The 14042-nt window shown below is 32.4% G+C and overlaps 1 protein-coding gene across 1 annotated transcript in view; it reads right to left on the bottom strand.

Annotated features, from left to right (window-relative positions):
• Nucleotides 1-5271: 5271 nt before the first annotated feature.
• Nucleotides 5272-14042, bottom strand: part of LOC136026958 (large ribosomal subunit protein bL35m-like) — a 29444-nt gene continuing 20673 nt past the window's right edge. The window contains exon 4 of the mRNA XM_065703816.1: nucleotides 5272-5594. Coding sequence (XP_065559888.1) covers nucleotides 5315-5594 — 280 coding nt within the window. The 3' untranslated portion in view covers nucleotides 5272-5314. The remainder of the gene's footprint in view (nucleotides 5595-14042) is intronic.

The raw sequence follows: 14042 nt of genomic DNA, 5'->3' as shown, positions 1-14042 counted from the left end.
TTTAAAAAATACCTCCGCCCTGTGGATTTTTCTAAAAAAAATCAGGTCAATAATGCTACTTGTAGCCAGAGAGAAAATACCCATTGATGGAAGGGAGCCCAAACCCCGGGCTAGACTTTAAGCGTCCCAATCGTGCAGGTTGCTAGAACTCTGGTTCCAGTAAGGTGTGGCATTTCTACCGTTCATTACGCTTTATATCAGATATCGCCAAGCTCCTTTGATCCGCGACCTCTACAAACAGTGCTTCCACTAACCCTAAAATTCTCCAATTTTCCATTAAAGAAAACTGAGTTGTTCCCGTATATCCTCGTTTCTTCCCTAAACTTCAGTGGAAATCAAATTTCGTTCCTCCCCAAAGATCTCTCGAAAATTGAAGCTTCTTCAAAATTCGCCAAAAATATTCCGGCTCTTGAACCACATGCTACACCGATTCTCTGGGTGGCGGGTTCTAGTTTTCTCTGTTAACCAGTTAACTCTGGTTCCAACAAGGTGTGGCATTTCTACCGTTCATTACGTTTTGTATCAGAGATCGCCAAGCTTCTTTGATCCGTGACTCTTGCAAGCAGTGCTTCCAATATCCCCAAAATTCTCCAATTTTCCCATTAAGAAATTTGATTTTCCCTAAATATCCCCGTGTATCCTTGTTTCTTCCCTAAACTTCGCTGGAACTCGAATTTGGTTCCTCCCCAAAGTTTCCTCGAAAATTGAAGCTTTTTCAAAATTCTCAAAAAATATTTCGGCTCTTGAACGAGATACTACCCTGGTTTTCAAAGAATCTCACTATGTAACTCCACTTTCTGTATAATAAAAAAGTTAAATTTGTTTTTCAAATAAATTCTTAGTTGAGAACTTGGTTGTTCTTTGCATGACACAAACATTAAACTACATTTGTGCAAAAGGAATATTTTCAACCAAGTATAAAACCAGGAAGATAAAAGTTTTAAACTTGAACTTAAAGAATTTTTCCTTAGGTGAATCAGTATTTGGGAGGATAACATTTTGTCTTCTTCAGCGAGACTTACTCGACTGGGATATAGAATAGTAAAAAAAATAAAAATTCTTCATTTGATTTTACATGCATGTTCAGCAGGTACATAAGCATGTTCAGCATGTTCAGTATGTGAGCCTGCATGCTTACGCTCTTATGTAAAAAATCTCCTGTTTTTCGTTTATGTCAACGTTACGTCTTTTTGTAATATTTTTGTTAAGGGTGACCAACCAAACATCTCATACCATATTTTTTCTCTCTTTGAGTGATGTGTTTATACTTCAAAAAATTCTCTAAAATCTATCTTTTAAAAAATTACCTTATTTTTTATGTTTTTCTATCCATAGCGCTAAGCTCCAAGGATTTCTGATAGCTAAACGTTTTACTGACTTTGTACAAATTTAAAATCATTAACAAAACTTAAATCAATCATTAGATATAATGAAGATATCATTTATTACTGGTCAGAACTTGGAAACTATTCCATACCAGCCTGGTAAAAACCAAACAACATTTATAAAATGTATGTTCATCATGTTTTCATTTTGATTTTTCATACGTTCATTTTATTGCCAGTAAATAATAGCTTATGAATTCGTTGGAGTCTTAATTTGTATCAATAAAGAAAATAACTTAAGAGTTGTAATCTTTGGCATTATACCTGCAGTTAGTTCAAACGGGAAAATATTTTTTTCTCAGTAATTAGCTTGGACCATAGGTTGGATTAACCAAAGGGGCAAGAATTTTAATACTAACAGAAATATTAATTAGTATTTGTGAATCGGTTTGAGAAATAACACCCTATCAATCCTTTTTAATACTTTTACATTGGGCTAGAAAATATTGATAGAACGGCGCAGCAATTTCAGTCCTTGGTCCAAAACACCAAAATCTGGTGGCCATGAAGCTCCTCACTCTATAACTCCCCAGCCATAGTGCCGTAGCCACGGAGGTATGCTCCACACCCACACAAATTACCGTCAAAATACCACCTCGCAACTCTCTATTTCTTTACTTCCATCATAAAAATCACAACCACAAAATACTTAATCAGTTAAAAAAATGAATTATTGCTAATTTAATACTTAGCCCAAATTCTCAGTTTTTATCGTTAAGACACTAAAATTAGCGTAAAAAAATGAAGCCTTCAGACTAAGTCATCCATAAATTGCTTCCAGCGTTTTTTAGCCCTTACCTCAGACCTTAGTTCCTCCAGTGCCTCCAGATGCTCAGTGCGTCAGTGAGTAGCATCCAATCTTCCCTCAAGTGGGCCGCTGCGTCGATGTCCTCCCACCCTGGGATGAACCTCAGCTGGAAGGATCTTCTGTCTAGTTTGTACGTTTTATGGAACTTGTAAACCACTAGATTAATATTGCAATGTAGAAATCCAAAATCACAATGCAGTGAGCGTATATTTAATAACTTCGCTTGATTTCCGCCTAAGTTTGTATTAAAGTTCATGAAAAGAATTAATTATAAATATCACGGAGTGGGGAAATCTATGTCTGGGAGACGTGTAGATAATCAATATAGAATATTGAGTAAATAAGTTTGATTTTTATACTAAGCCTTATACATTTTCAGATAGTAACACGTTTACCAGAAAATCAGATCTTATCATTAAAAACTGTCAATGAAGTGACCTACCCATATTTTTTCTTCAATATCTTACATTTATGAAATATTAATAGGCATGTAAATATAATGAAAATATATTTTAAAATGTAATTTTAGGGTTCATTTTTTTCTTTTTGTAGAGTTTTTTTTTCTGTTTTTGTTTCTGTGAAATGCCTGTTTTCGGTTTAATCACGAAATAAAGTATCTATCTATCTATCTAAGGTGAGGTACCTTAGACAACTTGTTGACAATATGGCCCAAGGCATATCCATCTGAGCCTTTTAAATACCAAAAAATCTAGAATAGTTAGATATTCAACATTTTGTCTAAAGGTGGCTGGGTGCTCACGGCAGGCAATAAGTGAATCTCAATTGGAGTAATAGCTTCTTTTGATAGCCAAATTTGCCGCACTGCAAACTTATTTCAAAGTGTATATGTTGATATTAGATATGGGTCGTTGGCCAATCAGATGAAATTCCTGTTTCTTCAATCTATAACTTGTAGCGTACACCCAAGTTCTAATTATTTTAAACAATGTGTCGTACTCGGCTACTTTTACAACGGAACTTCCAAGCAACGAAATAGCTAACTACGCGGCCAAGCTGGTCCAGTCAATGTGAGAAATTTTAGTCAAAGCAATACATTTTATTTTGTAAGGTATTTACCTATATTACCTGTTTCCAGACCCGTTAGCATTTTCTTTTTCTTTTTTTAATTTGACAGAATCCAAATATTTTGTATCTTTGATAAGTTCCTTGCCTATGACCACTTTCAATCCAAGTCTAACAGAGAAAGACAACTCCTTGGCAGGAGTCAGCACCTTGTCCAAGACTTATTTATTAGAAAACTTATCTATTACTTATTATTCATATATTTATAATATATAATATACTATATATATTATATAATATATTATATATTTTATATATATATATATATTTTATAAAATAAATATAATATACATTTATAATAATATATATTATATATTTATAACATTATTTATATATTATTATTGGTTATTTATTACTCATTTATTAAACTTATTTATTTATTAGAGGCAAGACTTATTTATTAGAAATCTTCTTGCCGTAATAATAAATAAGCTTAATAGAAACCTTGCATGCAAATGCTCATAAAGAAAGAGACAGTGACAATAACAGAATGGGTTGCTATTAATTTTCTCAGGTTCTAGTACCTTTTATATGATGCCCCCTCTATCACCGAACCAAAATCCTAAATAAGCCCTTGCCTATCCCGTTTTAGAAAAGAAATTATTTTATCTTATCTTTGGCCTAACGTAAAGGAAAATAAAAACACTACTGCTACTACTACTAACAACAGCTCACTGTAGCATTAAGCCACCTGAGGCCAACGCAGCTGCGTTGGCCTCCATCCCCATCCATCCAAAGCTTACCTCTTTACCCCCTCCCCCCAAGAAGTTCTGGTTTCCCTTAAATCCTTCCTTACGACCTCTTCCTATCCCATTCCGGGACGACTGCTTTTTGTTTGGCCCTAGATGGGTGGCTGAAAAGGCACCCATCATCCACTGAAATGGCACCCATTATCCTTCATCCGCAAAAGCTATCCTAGCCCATATCAACCTTTCTTTCGTTATAGCCTTAGAAAGTGAAATAGAATTACATTTTTCGCACAGCTTACACTTAGAGATACGGCCAGTCAAACGGGTTCCCAAAACTAAATAGCGACGTAGACCACACTGCCTTTCCATCATAAACAACAAGTAGAACAAAAGAGATTTTTATTTTATATAAGACAGTGGAATGTTTCCCTGGATAGAACATCTGGAATAAAAGTTCCCGAAACTATCCGTAGACAATTCCTCTGGATGACATCTAGAAATCTGGATGACAAAGAGAAAACTGAACTACTATTTTATTTACTTATTTAAATAATGTAGATCAATGCTTAAAAAATAAATTTAAGATGAAAAAAGAAAATGAAAAACTAATGTATTTATTTCGATTTTGTAGTTTCTTTTATTATTTGATTCCGCTAGATGGCATTAGTTGTTTTTTCTGCCTCAGAGATCGATTATATATATATATATATATATATATATATATATATATATATATATATATATATATATATATATATATATATATATATATATATATATATATATATATATATATATACTTCGATATATAAATATACCTGACAGCTGTTAGCCCTTAAATGGTGCTAGAAATGAACAAAATGACAGTTTCAACTTCATACTTTTAAGTATTAAATTGTACTGCAACAAAAGAACAAAAGAAACCTGAAAAATAAAAAGGAAAAAGAATGTGTTGAAAACCTAAAATTCATGAACGATCTACTTATCACTATTTTCCGCTAAGTAAGTAGAGCCAGGCATCGGAAAAGTTCCAAAGCTGCCAATAGCAGAATTCGACAGAATTCCGAAAGCTGCCGACACTTTAGCAGCACAACTAGTGCTTTGTCAGCTTTTCTTTGAGCAAGAAGTATCTTATACATTAAGAATTGTATTTCAGACAAAATATGCCAACAAATTTGAAAACTGCCAAGTAGCATTGCTACTTGGCTACCCCACTTTTTGCACGGAAGAGTAGAGCATTCTACTTTCAGACAAATACGATAGCAACAATTTTTTATCTGGAGAATTAAAAATAGATCTTTCCAGGTTAATTATTTACAAATTTTATTTATATAATTTTAACTAAAATCTTACACAGTGGGATATTGTTTTTCAAGAGCTCTATTAAGCCAAAAATTTCCACCACCGTGGTTTTTCTTCGTCAATCCAAAATTCTCCCTGTCATGGTAGGGCTCATAGATGTCCTCGATAAAATATCTTCTTCTTCTGTAGTATTTGGATACCATGGCATCTAGCTTTCTACTATAAGTTTCATTACAAATTAGATGATGGGCGTAACGTCGACGACGTTTGCAATTTTTCTTCCAGAGCTTTTTGTGTCTTCCAGCAACAGTCCGAATCCAGGCACCCCTTTAAGAAAATACTATTGTATTTATGATGGGGTTTAACAAGCTATTAAAACTTGCCATAATTCAAACAAAATCTAGATGCAAAAACACAAAATCTTGTATTTTTCTAGTGAAATACATTTTTTCTAAGAAGTCGAAAATAAGTTAAAAACATTATACGCCTCAGAAAATACCTATTCTAGAATGGAGGAGTAGGGTTGCAAGGCACATGACAAATTTTAAAGGATTGTCAGATATGGCTATTATATGACATTATATCATGAAAAGAGAAATCGCCAATGCAACAGCACAAACACACACACAACAAAAAAAGAGAGAGAGACAGAAGGAGAAAAGGAAGACTGTTTTCCTAAATTAGTGATTAATATAGACAAGCACTTGAATGAGGCCTTAACCCTACTCATCCATACAATCACATAGGTCAAACAGCATAGCCACACACAATCAACCATAAAGAATAATCTATGGACAGGCAGTCATGTCGTCAATAAGTATAAGTCGTCATTTACCAAACAATAGAAAAAATAATATAGACAAATAAGTCAGAGGCAACACCCAACATAAGGGCTCATCAGTAGAATACACTGGCCTATATAGGGTTTCGCCACTCTAAATTCTCTACCCAGCACAGTGTTGTGGCTACCACAGAATACCCATGGCATCCCCGCGTCAGGTATCACCCCCAAAATACATGCCAATGAAAGAAAAAAAACAGCAAATGTAAAACAACCAAGTAAAACCAAAACAAGCTTATCCTGCTAATATATCCCTCCCTTTAGCAACAATAGGTAAACTAAATATTATAAATTTTACCAAATCACAAATATTAACACATTACAAAAAACCTGAATAAACTAAACAATTATAGAATTCATCTTTACCATGTGGCTAATTTTTAAGAAAATCCGCTCAATTAGAAACACAATTCACAATAAATGGCGCTGCGACAACATTTCTCGAACCTCCGAAATTAGTTGAAAATTTCTTTAAGTATTTCTAGATAATTCTTTTGATATTTATTTAAAGGTTCGTTATAATGAAAACTAAATTTTTTAAATTGCCAAGTTAATTTATTTGCAGAAAAACCTCGTGATATCAATTTTTGGCTTAAGATTTTACATCTATTTTTAAAATCAATATAATTACCACAAATCCTTGCATAACGAAGTAACTGTGAGAAAAACGCTGAATATATGATATTTGAGTGTATATTACTTTCAGGGAATGGGAAACTAATCACTTCAAAATCAAAATCATCCGTTTTATTATACATTTTAAAACTTAATTTATTATTATCACAAATATTAATATTTAAATCTAAGAAATGATCTTCATGACCAGCGCCATGACTAGGCTCAAGAATAAGCTCTGATGGATATATATTTTTAGAAATATCAATGAAATCCTTACAATTTAAGACCAAAATATCATCTAAATATCTTTTATTATTTGACAAAGCATGTTTTAAATTAATTGGATTATATATTTATATTCTAGTTGACTTAAAAACAAGTCAGCTATAAATGGGCTGGCATTCCCCCCCCCCATGGGAATTCCCACAATTTGCTTGTACAAATCACCCACAAATCTTATATAAGTATTGTATAAAACAAATTCTAATAACTCAAAAATCATATCCAAGCTGTAACATCTCAAGTTAACTGTAGTATTAAAGCAATTTGTCCATATAGCTTTTTTATTATAAATGTCTATTTTTAAGAACCTTTTACTAGATAAGAGGAAAGATTTCTTGATAAAAGTTTTTAAATTATCAAACACTACATTAAGTGATAAATTAGTAAACATTGTCGCAAAATCGAAAGACTCAATTCTTTTAGCTGAAACCATTGTTAAAGAATCTATCACCTGCAGTGAATTATTAACACTCCAATATGGATTAAAATTCGAAAATTTTTTAATACCAGAGCAATAGGTTTTAAGTTTATTTACAATTTCCTTTAAAATTAAAGAGAGGTCAGTAGCAGCAATGCGGGTTGGACATTTAGCTGCTCCAGCAATAAACCGTGGTTTAGGGGGATTCTTATGAAATTTAACAGTCCAATATAGGAAAGGGAACTTTTTATCATTGTCATTTATTTTAATATTAAAATTTTTAAAAAGTATTTCTTCAGTCTTTTCAATTAAATTCTCATCCTCTATATTTACCTTTTCGTAAACATTAGTTGTGCATAACTCCCTTTTTAAGAAATCACAATACAGCTTCTGACAAATTATGGCAAAATTATTATTAGCTTTATCCACTGGGAAAATTACAAATTCATTCTTTAGATTAGCAATTGCTTGTTTAATCTTCGCATTATGAAATAATGATTTAGTGTTACTATTTTTTAAGTTAGAATATATTTTATTTCTTATTCTACTAATAATTAAATTCTTCCAACTTTGAAAATTCTCTTTATTTTTATTCTCTTTCTTACACCACTTATCAATAAATAAATCAAAATCATTTTCCAGGCCATCAAGAACACTCGATGGTTTCAGATGATGAGAAAGACGGAAATTAGCCCCTTTATTCATTATAATTTGAAGATCATCTTGCTTTATTATTGACAAGTCCCCTGTTATAACATGTTTGTAAGTAGGATTTACAAATGGGCCAAGTTGCTTACAATTACAAACCGGTTTCCAATTTATATCACTATCTAGTCTTTTTAGTATTAAATTATAATTAAAAATAATTTGCCCAATAGTTTTTGAAAATTTATAAGTTAAAACTGGACTATCATTATAATTCAAATTACTAGGAAGGGCCTGTTTCACATGCCGCTGATTTAAAATTTCTGGTAAATTAATATCTTCAATCTGCTTACAAGTAAAATTAATAGGTAAATATAATCTGTTATCCTTATTACTAATCTTATCGAACTTTTTCTTTTTTGAAATAAATTTCGTTTTAGTTAGAATGCAAATTGTATCACATATTACTTTAAAATTATAATCAAGAGCTGTATTATTCTTAACAATCCAGAAAAGTTTGATTAAATTCCTCTTGGATAAATTATTTAGACATTTTATTACAGAAATCATACCCCTAGATTCAAGTAGCTGGCATAGATCTATAGAAAGCATATGTACATCTAATTCATTTTTTCAATTATTTTTCCTCTCGATCGTTTTTTACGTTTAGTAGGACAAGTAAAAGAAGGATGGTCCATAAAACCATCAATACATTTAACAACAACATGAGACATGTCACCATATTTTGCTACACGATCATTTAGCCCAAAAGGATAAGCTGTACCAAGAGTATGGATCCAGAAATCCTCCTGTTTACGTAGTCTATTATTCTTCTCTTCTTTATTTAAATTTTCTAATTCTAAATTTTCTAAAATTGTGACAGTTATAACTGATAAGGAACAGTTATATCTGATATGGAACATTTATCATTATTACAATGTTGAACTAGATAGTTATTAGTTTTTTCATTATTAACTGTTGTCTTATGTCCAGAAAATCTTTTATATATATTATTAGTTGTTTCCCCCACATATTGTAGGCAGCATTTATTACATTCTAATAGGTAAATTACATTGGTTGTTCTACATTTAACATTACCACGTAACTTGGATGCAAAATTTTTTATTATACAATGTACTCTTAACAGAAGTCCGTGGGACAAAATGATCTTGGCAAAGAAAACAACGACTTTTACACTTACTAACTTTCAAAAAATCGTTCTGAGTTCCGAGGCTAATATTTGTGTTTTGTTGCATAAAAGTTATTGAAAATAAATCCAAAACAAACCAACATCCAAATCAAAATCCAACAATCAAAGTCCAAAAAACATGCCAAGGTCAATAAATACATAAACAAAAACATGAAAGAACATGAAATTTGCATAAGTGCTATCTCACCAATAATTAACAATATCAAACAGTTCGTGGTAACGAACTGTAGTAAGGAGCGACCCGGCTCAATAGAAACCAAAACTCTAAAAAATGGAATTTTGATACCAATAGCTACATCAAAAGAATCGCATTTTAATGCTGATTTTAAATATATAAGTTTCATCAAGTTTAGTCTTACGCACCAAAGTTACGATCCTGAGAAAATTTGTGTGATTTTAGAAAATAGGGGGAAACACCCCCTAAAAGTCATAGAATCTTAACGATTACACCATCAGATTCAGCGTATCAGAGAACCCTACTGTAAAAGTTTCAAGCTCCTATCTACAAAAATGTGGAATTTTGTATTTTTTGCCAGAAGGCAGATCACGGATGCGTGTTTATTTGTTTGTTTTTTTGTTTTTGTTTTTTTCCCAGGGGTGATCGTATCGACCCAGTTGTCCTAGAATGTTGCAAGAGGGCTCATTCTAACGGAAATGAGAAGTTCTAGTGCCCTTTTTAAGTGACCAAAAAAATTGGAGGGCACCTAGGCCCCCTCCCACGCTAATTATTTTCCCAAAGTCAACGGATCAAAATTCTGAGATAGCTATTTTATTCAGCATAGTCGAAAAGCCTTATAACTATGTCTTTGGGGACGACTTACTCCTCCACAGTCCCCGTGGGAGGGGCTATAAGTTAAAAACTCTGACCAGTGCTTACATATAGTAATGGTTATTGGGAAGTGTATAGGTGTTTTCAGGAGGATTTTTTGGTTGGGGGGAGGGGTTGAAAAGAGGGGGATATACTGGGGGAACTTTCCATCGAGGAATTTGTCATGGGGGAAGAAAATTTCCATGAAGGGAGCGCAGGATTTACTAGCATTATTTAAAAAAAAAAACAATGAAAAAATAAATATGAAAAAGGTTTTTTCAGCTGGAAGTAAGGAGCAGCATTAAAACTTAAAACGAACAGAAATTATTACCCATATGAGGGGCTCACCTCCTCCTAATACCTCGCTCTTTACGCTAAAGTATTTTTAGTAATGTCAACTATTTATTCTACGGCTTTTGTGATTCAGGGGTCATTCTTAATGAATCGGGCCAAAATTTAAGATTTAGTGTAGAGAGAGGTACTGACGAGGGGGCGAACCCTCTCATATGTGTAATAAAAACATGAGAATAAAAAATTCTTTACGTAAGCTAGTTTATAAGTTACGTATATCTTTTACTAATAAAAAGATTCGTAAACAATTAAAAGTTCTAGTTGCCTTTTTTATTAACCAAAAAATTGGAGGGCAACTAGGCTTCCTCCCCCGCTCTTTTTTTCTCAGAATCATTCGATCAAAATTATGAGAAAGCCATTTAGCCCCCCCCCCCAAAAAAAAAAATATCCAAATATCGTTATAATTATTTCTCTACGGAGAGCCAAAATCAAAACATGCATTGATTCAAAAACGTTCAGAAATTAAATAAAAAAAACAAGTTTTTTCAACTGAAAGTAAGGAGCGACATTAAAACTTAAAACGAACAGAAATTACCTCGTATATGAAAGGGGCTGCTTCCTCATCAACGCCGCGCTCTTTACGCTAAAGTTTTTTACTGTTTTAAAAAGAAGAGTTGAGAGAAAGAGTCAAACTTTAGCGTAAAGAGCGCGGCGTTGATGAGGAAGCAGCCCCTTTCATATACGAGGTAATTTCTGTTCGTTTTAAGTTTTAATGTCGCTCCTTACTTTCAGTTGAAAAAACTTGTTTTTTTTATTTAATTAGGTTAAAAACCTGGACCAGGGTAAAGGTCTGTCGGGGAGAAAACTAAAAAAATTTTCTCCACCAGCACTGGATCCAACCTGGAATAATATCATGAAAAGAGAAATCACCAATGAAACAGCACAAACACACACACACAAAAAAAGATAGAGAGAGACAGAAGGAGAAAAGGAAGACTGTTTTCCTAAATTAGTGATTAATATAGACAAGCACTTGACTGAGGCCTTAACCCTACTCATCCATACAATGACATAGGTCAAACAGCATAGCCACACACAATCAACCATAAAGAATAATCCATGAACAGGCAGTCATGTCGTCAATAAGTATAAGTCGTCATTTACCAAACAATAGAAAAAATAATATAGACAAATAATTCAGAGGCAACACCCAACATAAGGGCTCATCAGGAGAATACACTGGCCTATATAGGGTTTCGCCACTCTAAATTCTCTACCCAGCACAGTGTTGTGGCTACCAAAGAATACCCATGGCATCCCCGCGTCAGGTATCACCCCCAAAATACATGCCTACGAAAGAAAAAAAAAACAGCAAATGTAAAACAACCAAGTAAAACCAAAACAAGCTTATCCTGTTAATATATCCCTCCCTTTAGCAACAATAGGCAAACTAAATATTATAAATTTTACCAAATCACAAATATTAACACATTACAAAAAACCTGAATAAACTAAACAATTGTAGAATTCATCTTTACCATGTGGCTAATTTTTAAGAAAATCCGCTCAATTAGAAACACAATTCAAAATAAATGGCGCTGCGACAACATTTCTCGAACCTCCGAAAGTGTTGAAAATTTCTTTAAGTATTTCTAGATAATTCTTTCGATATTTATTTAAAAGTTCGTTATAATGAAAACTAAATTTTTTAAATTGCCAAGTTAATTTATTTGCAGAAAAACCTCGTGATATCAATTTTTGGCTTAAGATTTTACATCTATTTTTAAAATCAATATAATTACTACAAATCCTTGCATAACGAAGTAACTGTGAGAAAAACGCTGAATATGTGATATTTGAGTGTATATTACTTTCAGGGAATGGGAAACTAATCACTTCAAAATCAAAATCATCCGTTTTATTATACATTTTAAAACTTAATTTATTATTATCACAAAGATTAATATTTAAATCTAAGAAATATCTTCATGACCAGCGCCATGACTAGGCTGAAGAATAAGCTCTTTTGCTTCTCCGAGAAAAGATCTACGCAAAACCATCGTATAACCGTAATGGTCTGAATTCTCCAGAAGTCCTTAATTCAATTGGCTATTCAAGCTGGGGGGATTTCTCCAATAACCCCCTCCTTCTGTAGGTATAAAAGACAAATGCGCTTAATATACCCTAAAACTGCTCCCACCCAAGACATGCTAAAATGGGGTTTAAAACCATGTAAAAAGAGAGCTGGGTCAAAGACACAAATCATTATATGGCTAAATTTGTTGTTTGAATATTTTAGACGAGGTTCAATAAAATTTAGTAAAGCCACTATATAGACAAAAGTGTTTTATCTGGTAACATCCCCCTCTTAGAACTTCAAACCATATCAAGATGCTGTAGTATTGATCTAACCAAACTTGACAAAAAAGCGTTAAGAAGGGAAGTTTCATCCATCGGTCAAACCTGGAAATCTAACCAAGGAGTTGTTTAATCATAAAAGTGTCGTGCCTCTTGTTCTTGTTGATTTTGTGTCTATCGCTGCACTGTTTCTCGTTCCATTCGGCCTTATTTATTACTTATTACTTTATTCCTTATTTATTACTTATTACTTACTTATTTATTATTTCATTTATAAGTTTAATGAAACTTCGCGGAATAAACGTAACATTCGTCATTTCAAAAGCTCTTAAATTGTTTGAAGTCGTCCTGAAGTTGTTCTTACTAGTCGTCATTTCCGATTTTTACATTACAGTTTTCAAACAAGCAAAGTCCAAAGATAAACCACAAATATGCTAACATCTTCCTATAGCCTTCCCTTGCAAATTTAACAATCAAAAAAAAAATCTAATAAATTTACCTAAAATTCCATTTCTTCATTCCAAACAACTTTAGCAGTACATGTTAGTATCAATACATATATTGCAACTGTTTTCATCTTGAGGTCACCCAAAAAATAGTGCATCATGAATTACATTATTGACATTATTTCAAACGGAGCAGTCTTTAATTGTAAAATTGTATTGACTAAATTTGAAAATATTTTTAAGAAAATAAAAAAACTTTCAGCACAAAAAAAACTATTGACAGTCACTTCAAATCAGAATGGAAATCATTAGAACTTGCACCAGCTCCAATGTTTTTTACATTTATTTCGTTTCTTATATATCGATTTTGTTTCGCAAATTGCAAGAATTTCGTATAATATTCGCTGCTGCTTCCTTGAAAATTATTAGGAAACTGAACCAGAGAAATTATTAGCAAATTAAAAAAAAATACACTTCCAGAACTTATTTTACTATTAATGAAACTCCAATAAAAATTCGGTGTGTCGAGATTGAACTCAGGTCATTCAATCCAAAGGCAACCATGACAACCATTATACCACATAACTTTGACAAATTAAATCCACAATCTAAATTACAATTAATATAAATTAAAACAAGGTTCCAATGAGCCTTGAACCCGGAACAACGGATTTTGAAATTCAGAATGCTAATTTTTTTACAAAATGAAACCTCAATAAAATTCTAGAGAGGCTTACTAATAAAAGAGTCAAAAATGCATACAAAGTAATAGCAAACTTGGTCAGACTTAATTTTTTTTTTTACCTAATAATTTCTTTAATTTTAGATTTGATAAATGAAATGTAAATCAGATATTAA

Source organism: Artemia franciscana, chromosome 5, assembly GCF_032884065.1.
Source record: "Artemia franciscana chromosome 5, ASM3288406v1, whole genome shotgun sequence".
NCBI classification, from domain to species: domain Eukaryota; kingdom Metazoa; phylum Arthropoda; class Branchiopoda; order Anostraca; family Artemiidae; genus Artemia; species Artemia franciscana.
This window is presented reverse-complemented; position numbering and strand designations above follow the sequence as displayed.